General features: G+C 42.8%; 1 protein-coding gene across 1 annotated transcript; it reads left to right on the forward strand.

Annotated features, from left to right (window-relative positions):
- On the forward strand, positions 1 to 12,425 carry TSFM (Ts translation elongation factor, mitochondrial). The gene is made up of 6 exons (XM_030323067.1): positions 1 to 78; positions 354 to 527; positions 1,132 to 1,260; positions 4,565 to 4,687; positions 9,440 to 9,527; positions 11,846 to 12,425. The coding sequence occupies exons 1-6, from the start codon at positions 22 to 24 to the stop codon at positions 12,250 to 12,252; spliced, it is 978 nt and encodes a 325-aa protein (XP_030178927.1). The 5' UTR covers positions 1 to 21; the 3' UTR covers positions 12,253 to 12,425.
- Positions 12,426 to 12,860: the final 435 nt, after the last annotated feature.

The following is a 12,860-nucleotide window of genomic DNA, read 5'->3' on the forward strand; positions in this document are numbered from 1 at the left end:
GTGTGCTCGGGGGCCAGAGAGATGTCGCTGCTGCGGTCGTTGCGCCTCTGCCTGGTCGCGCGGGCCGGGACCTGCCCGGTGAGAGGTCTTGGCCTCGGCACCGTCCCGCTCTCCTTGCACATCTCCCGTGCGCTTGGAACGCACCCTTCCCTTCCTCTGTCCCCCCGTTCGACTCCGTCCCATCCTTCCTCCGACCTCAGTGTTTCTTCGCGGTCCAGTCCCCGGTTGGCTGCCTTTCCCCACCCCCCTGAGCCCCAGTCTCTCCTAAGGTGGCGTCCCTGCTGACGTGCTTTCGGCCTCCCGGAGCTGCTGGCTGCTTCCTGCTTCAAATACCTTTCTTCTCACCCCTGCAGGCGGGGCCCCTTCAGCTTCAGTCGTCTCAGCCCAGGCACACATTTCACACTGGGCCCAGGTTGGCTTCCTCGGCCTCCAGCAAGGAACTTCTCCTGAAGCTGCGACGAAAAACAGGCTACTCCTTTGTGAACTGCAAGAAAGCTCTGGAGGCTTGTAGCGGGGATCTCAAACAGGTGTGGGGGAGGGGGACGAGGGGAGCGGGGAGGGGTAGTAGGGCCTGACCTCAGTGTCTCAGAGAGGTGCTTCCAGGGAGCAGTAAATCAGACCTGCTGCCCAGTGACCCGTAACGGCACAGCTCTAGATAGGATTCTGGCTTAAAATGACAACCTCACCCTTTTACTGTGTTTTGGCCCTAGAAGCAATGAGCTCAGGATCCCACGGTTAACAATCCGTATTCCAAGCACGACTGCTGTGCTGTTTCCTGCTGCTTGGAGCCGACAGGGCTTGTGTGGGCTTTGGGAGTCAGACCCACCAGGACTTAAACCGTGATCTTGGACACCTTACTTAGTCTTTCAGAGTTGCATTGTTCTTGTCTGTATAATAAAAATGCTATTGTCTGCTCCATAGGGTTGTTGTGAAGATTAAATTTATCCAGAGCACCAGGCGCTGGTGCTGGTATTTGGCAGTCGGTAGGCTGCCAGTAAATGAAAGACTACTTTAGTTTCCGTTATAGGATTGAAGAGAAGCAGAAAGAATCAGGGAACCTGAACGTACTGTAGAGCCCCTTTCAGTTCTAAATTCTGTGACTCCGTCATCTGCCCTGTTTTCAATTTATAGGCAGAGAGCTGGCTCCACAAGCAGGCCCAGAAGGAAGGCTGGAGCAGAGCTGCCAAACTCCACGGCAGAAAAACTAAAGAAGGTCTGATTGGGCTACTTCAGGAAGGAAACACAACTGTATTAGTAGAGGTGAGTTGTCCGAATTCCAGAGACCAGGAGCACTTACCTCTTGGGTGTGAAGCTTTGTGGTAGATACTTTGCATTCTTTTTTTATTATTTTATATTGTTTTGTTTTTCTAATTTACATCCAAGTTAGTTAGCATACAGTGCAACAGTGATTTCAGGAGTAGATTCCTTAATGCCCCTTGCCCACATAGCCCATCCGCCCTCCCATGACCCCTCTAGTAACCCTCTGTTCTCCATATTTAAGAGTCTCTTATGTTTTGTCCCCCTCCCTGTTTTTATATTATTTTTGCTTCCCTTCCCTTGTGTTCATCTGTTCTGTGTCTTAAAGTCCTCATATGAGTGAAGTCGTATGATATTTGTCTTCCTCTGAGTGGCTAATTTCGCTTAGCATAATACTCTCTAGTTCCATCCACGTAGTTGCAGATGGCAAGATTTTGTTCTTTTTGATTACCGAGTAATACTTCCTTGTATGTATATATATATATACCACATCTTCTTTATCCATTCATCCATCGATGGACATTTGGGCTCTTTCCATATTTTGGTTATTGTCGATAGTGCTGCTATAAACTTGGGGGTGCATGTGTCCCTTTGAAACAGCATACCTGTATCCCTCAGATAAATAGTAGTGCAATTGCTGGGTCGTAGAGTAGTTCTAGTTTTAGTTTTTTGAGGAACCTCCATGCTGTTTTCCAGAGTGGCTGTACTAGCTTGCATTCCCACCAGCAATGCAAAAGAGATCCTCTTTCTCCGCATCCTCACCAACATGTGTTGTTGCCTGAATTTTTAATGTTAGCTATTCTGACAGGTGTGAGATGGTATCTCAGTGTGGTTTTGATTTGTATTTCCCTGATGATGAGTGATGATGTTGAGCATTTTTTCGTGTGTCGGTTGGCCATCTGGATGTCTTCTTTGGAGAAGTGCCTATTCATGTCTTTTGCCCATTTCTTCACTGGATTATTTGTTTTTAGGTGTTGAGTTTGATAAGTTCTTTATAGATTTTGGATACTAACCCTTTATCTGATATGTTGTTTGCAAATATCTTCTTCCATTCTGCCAGTTGCCTTTTAGTTTTGCTGATTGTTTCCTTTGCTGTGCAGAAGCCTTTTATTTCGATGATGTCCCAGAAGTTCATTTTTGCTTTTGTTTCCCTTGCCTCTGGAGATGTGTTGAGTAAAAAGATGCTGCGGCCAAGATCAAAGAGATTTTTGCCTGCTTTCTCCTTGAGGGTTTTGATGGCTTCCTGTTTTACCTTTAGGTCTTTCATATATTTTGAGTTTATTTTTGTGTATGGTGTAAGAAAGTGGTCTAGGTTCATTTTTCTGCAGGTCGCTGTCCAGTTTTCCCAGCACCATTTGCTGAAGAGACTTTCTTTATTTCATTGGATATTCTTTCCTGCTTTGTCAAAGATTAGCTTGCCATATGTTTATGGGTCCATTTCTGGGTTCTCTATTCTGTTCCATTGATCTGAGTGTCTGATTTTGTGCCGGTACCATACTGTATTGATGATTACAGCTTTGTAATACAGCTTGAAGTCCAGATACTTTGCATTCTTAAAGAAGAGATCTAAAAGGTTGCTGGAATTAAACTGTTGTGGGGCACCTGCGTGGCTCAGTCGGTTAAGCATCTGACTCGATTTCAGCTCAGGTCATGATCTCAATGATCTTGTGGGTTCAAGCCCCAAGTCGGGCTCCACACTGACGGAGCAGAGCCTGCTTGAGATTTTCTTTCTCTCTTTCACTGCCCCTCCCCCACATGCATCTGTGTGCTCTCTCTCTCTTTCGCTCTCTCTCTCAAATAAGTAACCTTAAAAGGAAAATAAACTGGTGAGACCACAGTTACTGTGAATTCACATAAGTGTAGAAATGCACAGGTGTGTTGACAATTAAAGGCCCAGCAGTCAAGAATATTATAGATATCCCCCAGTTTTCAAAAGCTTGTGTTACCCACCCTGCTTTTACAAAAGACCTGTATTTGTACCTGTTTTTGTTTTTTGTTAACCAAAGGAAATCTAAAGAGTACTTTCACTTTTATGAAAAAGGGCAAAAAGTGAGACTAGCATTCAGTGTTGGATTTGCACTGAGCCATTAAAGAGGCAGGGGATACTGTAGCAGTGAGAGTTGCCCCACCAAACTTCTTCCCCCATGAACTATACTCAGCTTCCAGCCACCACAGCTTTGATCTTTGTGAGCATCTGTGCTTTATGTGCATTTATTTTGTGCATCCATTTCCATATAAATGAATGGTAATTGATTTTTCCGCTTTGTGCCATTTTACCTTACGAAAGGTTTTATAGGAACACTACTTTTGGATAGTGGGGCAAACCTGTGCTTCTGAATGTGAGTCTCCTGTAGCCTGATACCTTTTCATGGATTGTTTCCTGGAACAGATTTTAAAGCCAGGAATTTATATTAATTAGTTGATGGATAGCAAGTAGCTGGGTTTTTTTTGTTTGTTTTTAATGTTCATTTATTTTTGAGAGAGAGAGCATGTGGAGGAGGGGAAGAGAGAGAGGGAGACAGAGGATCAGAAGCAGGCTGTGTAGTGACAACAGAAAGCCCGATGTGGGGCTTTGAGCTATGAGATCATGACCTGAACCAAAGTTGGACACTTAACTGACTGAGCCAACCAGGCGGCCCAAGTAGCTGTTTTAGAGGAGGTTTAGGGGCCTTAATTGGCGAAGAATCAGATGGGGATTAGTATAAAGCGAGAAAAGGAGATAAGCACACTGACAGCCAAAGTGGTTTGGTGTTGGAGGAGGCTGGAGAATGAGGTGATGAAGGCCTACAGCCACAGGCAAGTAGTGAACTCGTAATGAATCCTTTGGGGACACCATGGAACCATCTTTTGAATGTGTGGGTCATTGCTAATTCACTGGCAGAGCAGGAACCGCTTCATTCAGTTTCTGACTTCAAGCTAGGAGAGGAACTGCAGCTTTAAAATTCTGGGGTCATTAAATGTCCATCGACTGATGAATGGATAAAGAAGATTGTGTGTGTGTGTGTGTGTGTGTGTGTGTGTGTGTGTGCGCGCGCGCGCATACATACACAAAATGGAATATTACTCGACAATGAAAAAGAATGAAATCTTGCCATTTGCAAGATGGAAATGGAACTGGATGGAACTGGAGGGTATTATGCTGGGTGAAATAAGTCAGAGGAAAAAAATTAAATTCTGGGGTCATTTATTTCTGTCTTGTTGAGCCTGCAGCTTGTTCTGCAGTACCTTGGTTTACTCTGCAATCTTAAGGCACTTTGGGAAACCATCAGTGAACAGCTTACACAGCCATATAACTTTGTTCCCACAGGTAAACTGTGAAACAGATTTTGTTTCCAGAAATATAAAATTTCAGCAGTTGGTCCAGCAAGTAGCCCTGGGCACCCTGTTGCATTGTCAGAACCTAAAGGATCAGCTCTCCACATACAGTAAAGTGAGTTGTGGGGACTGTCAACATGCTGGGTTTGCACACACACCCCTTTCTTCGGGTCTTTGCTGTTCTCTTTTTTCAGACGTTCTCATGGGTCCCTTCCTTGCTTCCTGTCCCTGCTTAAATGTTCTGTCTTTGGAGAGGAGTATCGTTCCTCCTGTTGCTCTATTCCCTTATTTTGCTTCATTTAAAATTTTTTGTTACATATTTACATACTGTGTTTTTATTTATTTATATATTGCCTTTCCCAACAGAATGTGAGAACTTGTCTTTTCACTACTGTGTGTGTCTGGTGAAAGAGGAGTGGGCCCAGCATTTGGTTCGGGCTCATTAAATCTGTGTTGAATGAATGAATGCCAGTGGGGCAGAGTCTGTCAAGTCAGGGGAAGCTTTGTATTCCGAAAACACAAAATTGGTTCTGGTAACTTAAATAATGAAGACTGTTTAAATAAATAACTATACTTACAATTGGCCTAGAGAGGATTTCTAAATACAGGTATTGGAGAAGGCACAATTTAGGAGAATAGGCATATTCTTGTCCAAAGAGGATCAGGATGGAATTATATCAGTCTACCTTTGGTTCATCCTTACTATTAAGGCAAAAACAAACCAACTGTTCAAAATAGTTTTTTTATGTTTAGTACTACCTTTTTCCTCCTATTTATCCTTCTCTTGAGAGCTCATAGTAACTGTTAATTGTTACTGGCATTAAATAGTCATTATATGGAAAACCATGTGGTGATTATTGAGTATTGAGTAGATGAGCCACTTGAGCTACAAGTTCTAATTTTTTTTTAAGTGTATTTTTTTTTTTATTTTTTTTTTTCAGCGTTTTTTATTTATTTTTGGGACAGAGAGAGACAGAGCATGAACGGGGGAGGGGCAGAGAGAGAGGGAGACACAGAATCGGAAACAGGCTCCAGGCTCTGAGCCATCAGCCCAGAGCCCGACGCGGGGCTCGAACTCACGGACTGCGAGATCGTGACCTGGCTGAAGTCGGACGCTTAACCGACTGCGCCACCCAGGCGCCCCTGAATGTTTATTTTTGAGAATGAGAGCGTGAACAGAGGAAGGTGCAGAGAGAGAGGGGAACAGAGGATCCGAAGTGGGCTCTGAGCTGACAGCAGAGAACCTGATGCAGGGCTCAAACTCAAGAACCATGAGATCATGACCAGAGCCAAAGTGGGATGCTCAACTGATTGAGCTACCCAGACAACCCATTTTTAACTTTAGTTTTGAAAAACATTCGGACTTACAGAAAAGTTGCCAGTGTTTTATAATAAGCTACTTGTATTTTTATGTAGATTCACCATTTATTAACATTTTGACTCATTTGCTTTATCACTTTTTTTTTTCAAGCTTATTTATTTGAGTGAGAGAGAGTGCACGCACAAGGGAGGAGCAGAGAGAGAGGAGAGAGAGAATCTCAAGCAGGCTCCACGCTGTCAGAGCAGAATCATAAATCATGAGATCATGACCTGAGCCAAAATCAAGAGTCAGACACTCAACCAACTGAGCCACCCAGGCACCCTGCTTTATTACTCTTTATATACATATTATTATTATTATTATGACTATTTTATTTGATTTTATTTTTAAGATTTTATTTTTAAATAATCTCTACAGTGAATGTGGGGCTCAAACTCACAACCCCAAGATTAAGAGTCGTATGCTCAACTGACTGAGCCAGCCAGGAGTCCCATCAATATTTTAAAACTTTTTGCAAGTATGTTGCAGACATCAAGACCCTTTTCCCCTTGAACACAATGTCTCCTGAAAATGACATTCGTCTATGTAACCACAGTTAGTAATCACATTTAGGAATTTAAACATTGATACAATATTTTTATTTACATAATATATGATAACATTCATATTTTGCCAGCTAGCAATTTTTTTTCTGTTCCAGGACAGTGCAGTACAGTTGGAATTAAGTGTATTGCAATTAGTTGTATGTCTGTTTAGTCTCCTTTCTTTGTTCCTCAGCCTTTCTTTGTCTTTCATTACATTGACCTTTTTTTCTTAAAAGATTCTATTTTTAAATAATCTCCACATCCACGGCGGGTCTTGAACTTACAACCCCAAGATCAAGAGTTAACATGCTCTTCTGACTGAGCCAGCCAGGTGCCCCCATTGACATTTTTGAACGGTTTAGGACAGTACTGCAGAATAATCTTCAGTTTGGGTTTGTCTGATGTTTCTTCATAGAGTATAGATTTTTAGCATGAATATTAAATGCTTATTTATTTTTGAGAGAGAGAGACACACAGAACGTGAGTGGGAAAGGGGCAGAGAGAGAGGGAGACACAGAATCCGAAGCAGGCTTCAGGCTCTGAGCTGTCAGCACAGAGCCCGATGCGGGGCTTGAACTCACAAACTCTGAGATCACAACCTGAGCCCAAGTTGGACACTTAACCGACTGAGCCACCCAGGTGCCCCTTGGCATTAATATTTAATAAGTTATCCTGAATTTTTCTCAGAATATCATATCAGAAAGCATGTAATGACTGTTGGTCCCATTATTGATGTTAATTTTGATCTCTTCTTGGTTAGGGTGTAAAGTTATTCTGTCCCTCTTTGTAATTAACAAGTAATCTGTGTGGGAGATTCTTTGAGACTGTGTAAATGTCCAGTTCCCCAAAAAACTTACCTGAAAGTATTAGCATCCACTGACTCTTGTCAGGGTCAGTTATTTAATTTATTAAAAAAAAATTTTTTTTTAATGTTTTTATTTTATCTTTTTTTGAGAGAGAGTGTGAATGGGGGAGGGGCAGAGAGAGAGGGAGACACAGAATCGGAAGCAGGCTCCAGGCTCCAAGCTGTCAGCACAGAGCCCGACGTGGGGCTCGAACCCACGAACCGTGAGATCATGACCTGAGCAGAAGTCGGACATTTAACTGACTGAGCCGCCCATGCGCCCCATGTCAGGGTCATTTATTACTATGATAGTTGCATAATGGTTATATTTTTAACTCTTACAGCTTCTTTTACATGTATTAGTTTTATCAGTTGGCATTCTGCTGTAAGAACGACTTCTCCCTGTGTTTAGTGATTTACTTAGTACTAGCATCAATGCATGGATTATTTTATACAATATGTCGTAATTCATTATATGATCCATTATTTAGTTTGATGCTCAAATTATCCCTGGATTTGGCCAGTGCAAGCTGGCTGTACTGACCGTTTGAATATGTGCTCATTATTTTCTGAATATTTCCTTACTTTGTGGCATAACAAGATACTTTGGGCCTATGTCATACTTTCCTTGCCCCACCCGTGGAATTGGCCACTTCTCCAAGGAGTCCTGATCCTTTTTAATGGGGGAATAGTTTTTAGAAACCAAGATCTGGTCACTACATATGCTTATTTCGACTGAGATGTCATTGCTGCTATGTTCTTTCAGCAGACAGATCCAGGAAGAGAGAGAGAGAGAGAGAGTGTGTGTGTGTGTGTGTCTGTGTGTGTCCGTGTGTATCCTAATCCTGCATCACAGGGTTCTTCCTTTCCTTCCCCCATTCTATATTTGTATCTTTCTTCTCTCACAGTTAGTACACTTGGCTCTTAGCAACTTCAGTATGTTTACTTGTTTACCCATTGGTATAATACACACTAAATTGCTTTAGAGTTTCTATACCTGACCACTGCAAATAACAAACCTATTAAGGAGTTCAAGATTTCTTTGATCTTCTTTTTTTTGTCTTTACACTTATGTGGTCAAAGGACTATTCTGAAAGTTACTTGGATTAGTTTTTTTTCCCCTTTCTGTGAAGTTACGTTATTTGTTTGAAATATAGTTAGTCTTAGGTTTCTGTTTAGTCAATTTCGGTTTTACCTCAGAATTCTCTTTAATCTAATTTTGTTTTCAAATATGTAAAACATTCACAAGATTCTGAAAGTTAAAACTGTAATGCACACACACAGATCTCTCGCTACTTCTCTCCTTTGTACCATATTCTTGTCTGCTCCTGTAGATAACCAGTTTCATTGGTTTTTGGTTTTCCTTTACCTTTTTTTGCAAAACTCAGCATATTTATATAAATACTACTTTCTTATACAAATGGTGGTATACTGTACATGTGCTCTTTTAAATTGCTTTTTTCACTTAATACTGTATCCTGGAAATAATCCATAGCAGCCTTTGCAGATCTTTCTTTCCTTTTTCCTTTCTCCCAGCAGCATGGTTTTCCACTATGTGGCCGTGCCGTGGTTTATTCAACCAGTCTTTGAGCTTTAACGTTTTATGATTGTTTGAAAATACTGTTCTTGGGGCGCCTGGGTGGCGCAGTCGGTTAAGCGTCCGACTTCAGCCAGGTCACGATCTCGCGGTCCGTGAGTTCGAGCCCCGCGTCAGGCTCTGGGCTGATGGCTCAGAGCCTGGAGCCTGTTTCCGATTCTGTGTCTCCCTCTCTCTCTGCCCCTCCCCCGTTCATGCTCTGTCTCTCTCTGTCCCAAAAATAAATAAAAACGTTGAAAAAAAAATTAAAAAAAAAAAAAAAGAAAATACTGTTCTTGGTATCTAGGAAATTACAATTTAAAAAGTTAGGCCAGAGGATGGGATTGGGATGGAATTGGGGGTGGTGCGGTGATAGAATAAAATATTTATATAAATGGAACTGTTACATCTTTGGCTTATTGAAAACATTCATTTGTACGTAGTTGTCTTAAATCATTTTTTGAGAAATATTCTATTTTTGCCTAGACTCTTGATCATTTAAATAGGACAGAACTGATTCATTCATTTCTTTATGCGCTAAGGGCTTCTTGAATTCCTCCGAGCTCTCTGAACTTCCCGCTGGGCCTGAGACCGAAGGCTCTCTCAAGGATCAGCTAGCCTTAGCAATTGGTAAGTATTTGTAAGCATTGTGGGAGCTGGAAGTTGAGAACTGGAGCTCATGGTATCTTTGGTATTCTCCACACCCAGATCAAGAATCACAAACTCATGTGCCTACATGGGTCAGATACTATGAATGTGGGAAGTGGGTCGTGTTGTGTGGTAGATATTAGTGAGCTGTAGGCTCCCTGAAAAGCTCACGCTCTGCTGAACGAGACCATTACCAAGCTCCAGCCATTTGTTACCTCGGGGTCCCAGTGTGGTCAGAATTTTTAAATTCCTTTAAAAGAATTTAGCTTTGTATGCAAAAATTTTAGTTTTTTGGCTATTTGCTGCTAATCACAATCATTTTCGGCACTGCAGGCCTCACTTTACTGACCAAACTAATGAGCATGTCTTCAGGCAGGGATGGCCTTTGGCACCTTCCAGTTGACTACTTCTCTCTCTACACTGTGGGAGAAACAGTACATCAGAAGTCATCTCACCTTCTTTATGGAGGGATCCAGGAATATTTTGGGGTGTCGTGTGTAGGAATTTCATCTCTTTTTTAGAACAATCTGATCCTGAATTTGTGAAGGTACGTTCTCTCAGAACCCACTGGCTGCAGGCACCACATCTGGGTCATTGTGCCAGAACGGGTGGGGATTTTGCTTTCTTTCTACATGTCCTTGATGGAAGCAGGGAAGTAGGGATGGGGTTGAGCTTGCTGGGAATTTACTACTCATCCGACGTTTCCAGTCAAGGTATCAATTCTGTTTTTATCAGGTTATCTTGAAGTATGTATAATTCAGTGAGTCATAGATGAGAAACCAGGCAGACAGCTGTGAATGAGACTTATTAAGAAATTCTGGAAGAACTGGGTGTTTCAGCCATGTCAATTTCTGAGAATTAACTGTTGTTTGGCTGCTTTGAGTAGTTTTTTTTTTTTTTTTTTTTAATGTTTATTTTTGAGAGAGAGCATGAGCAGGGCTGGGACAGAGAGAGGGAGACACAGAATCTGAAGCAGGCTCCAGGCTCTGAGCTGTCAGCACAGATGTGGGGCTCGAACTCACAACCATGAGATCATGACCTGAGCCGAAGTTGGACACTTAACCAACTGAGCCACCCAGGCGCTCTGAGATGCTTTGAGTAGTTTTAAGTAGTTTTAAGATTGATTTCTGGATACTCCCCCCTTGAAGACTCTTAGATAGAACTATGGCTAATGCAGGGATATATACCCAAATCCCTTTTGGGGTCTTCTGCTCCTTCCTACCTTTTAGCTTATTTGAATTTCTGTTAGAGACAGGGAAAACTGGAATCATGTTTGTTTGTTTTTTTTTGTTAATAAGTTTTTTAAAAGTTCTTTTTTTATTTTGAGAGAGATGGGGGTGGGGGAGGGGCAGAAAGAGAGAGAGAGGGAGAAAGAGAATCCCAAGTAGGCTCCATGCTGCCAGCGCAGAGCCTGACGTGGGGCTCAAACTCACGAACTGTGAAACCATGACCTGAGCTGAAACCAGGAGTTGGATGCTTAACCAACTGAACAATCTGGATGCCCCGTTTTTGGTTCTTAAAAACAACTCTGAAAATGTTGCCTTTTTGTTTCTGATGGGAGGAAGTTGAAACTATCTGATGACTTGGGGTTTTGGATTTTCTGGGGCTTTTAGAGTTGTGGACTTTTTCCTGATACAGTGGACGATGACGAAGAGTTGTCTGTGTCAGTTAACGGTGATTTTCGGAAGGGATGGTAATTTGGGGAGGAAGAAAACTCTTACTTGCTTTGGACTGAGATGTGAGTTTTACTTCCAGCTCGCTGTGTGACCTTGGGCGGGTAGCTTGAGGTCTCTAAGCCTAAGTTTAAGGTAGTAACAATAGCCCGCATTTGAGTGTCACTGCGTGCTAGATACTGTAGTTATGTGCTTTTACATATGTTACTTTGTGTATTTCTCCTAAGAACCTTGCTTTCCGGTTATCTTAAGCAGTGTCCTCTCCATCTTACAGAGGAGGAAACCAAGGCTTGATAAATTAGTAAATGGGGTTATGTCCTTAAGTGGGTTGCCTAAGGTCATATAGCCGGTAAGAGGCAGAACTGTGTGACACCCTAGCCTGTGTTTTTAAATCCCATGGTGGCACATCGTTGGTGCTCCATAAAGGTGTTCTCTATTTCTCCCACCCCCACCCACCTACACACCTTTTCCTCTTTCAACTGCAGATGGTATCTTTCCATCTTCAAGCATTTCCACAGTATGCGTGCAGAGGACTGTCTTCCAGACTTGACCATCTCTATGCATATTTTGGTACGACCACAGTCATTATCTCCTGGAAGTGTGTTACCTGCTTTTGCTTTCTTATAGGGAAACTGGGAGAAAACATGACCCTTAAACGAGCTGCATGGGTGAAGGTGCCAGCTGGGTTCTATGTTGGCTCTTATGTCCACGGAGCAATGCACAGCCCCTCGCCCCACAACCTGGTGCTGGGGAAGTACGGGGCCCTGGTCATCTGCGAGACATCTGAGCGGAGAGCAAACCTCGAAGACCTTGGCCGCCGCCTCGGGCAGCATGTGGTGGGCATGGCCCCTCTCTCTGTCGGCTCTTTGGATGATGAGCCTGGGGGAGAGGCGGAAACCAAGATGTTGTCTCAGCCATACTTGCTGGATCCCTCCATCACATTGGGACAGTACGTGCAGCCTCAAGGGGTGTCTGTAGTAGACTTTGTGCGGTTTGAATGTGGAGAAGGTGAAGAGGCAGCAGAAGCTGAATAGGTTCCAGAGACTTGGCCCGGGAGGAAATGCTTATTCTTAGCTCCGGACATCGGTCTGAAGAGAAGTTATTTCCTGAGCGTCTTCAAACCCAGAATTTGTTTTTCATTTGCATTTATAATGAAGCGATATACTCAAAGGGTAAAGTTATTAAATAAAATTACATAATAATGAGAGTAGAATCTTTTCCTTGTTTGCATAATGCTGACTTTAGCTTTTCTGTCCTTACTTGTGGGAAGTTGTAGAAAACAACAGGTGGGCTTTATTGAGGTGACCGACAGTGTCTGCGGGGACAGGCAGGTGTAGTCATGCTGCTGCTTCCCCCAGCGTTATCCCTAAAATGTCTGACTCCATTTATCTTACCGCTTCTGTGACCTGGGACTCCTGTTCTGCTTTAGACTGTGCTTCTATCCTGGAACTTCCCCAGTTACATTACTTCTGCCACATGGATTCCTGGGGAATTGTTGACTCAAACTTGTAGTTGTCTGGAAAATGTGGTTCATTTTGTTGATGTCTGTAGCGTGCTTTGAAGGCTCTCTGCAGTGGTATACATGCTGGGCTGGCCTCATTACTAAAATCAGTACCACATGGCTCTATTTGTCTTTTGGATA

This window comes from Lynx canadensis, chromosome B4, assembly GCF_007474595.2.
Source record: "Lynx canadensis isolate LIC74 chromosome B4, mLynCan4.pri.v2, whole genome shotgun sequence".
NCBI classification, from domain to species: Eukaryota; Metazoa; Chordata; class Mammalia; order Carnivora; family Felidae; genus Lynx; species Lynx canadensis.

What these genes read in the sequence shown, in the direction of transcription:
- TSFM (XM_030323067.1), top strand. Translation starts at nt 22, where the DNA reads ATGTCGCTGCTGCGGTCGTTGCGCCTCTGCCTGGTCGCGCGGGCCGGG. An exon ending in ACACAACTGTATTAGTAGAG is followed by an intron (nt 1,261 to 4,564) that starts GTGAGTTGTCCG and finishes TTGTTCCCACAG; the next exon opens with GTAAACTGTGAAACAGATTT. An exon ending in TCAGCTAGCCTTAGCAATTG is followed by an intron (nt 9,528 to 11,845) that starts GTAAGTATTTGT and finishes GCTTTCTTATAG; the next exon opens with GGAAACTGGGAGAAAACATG.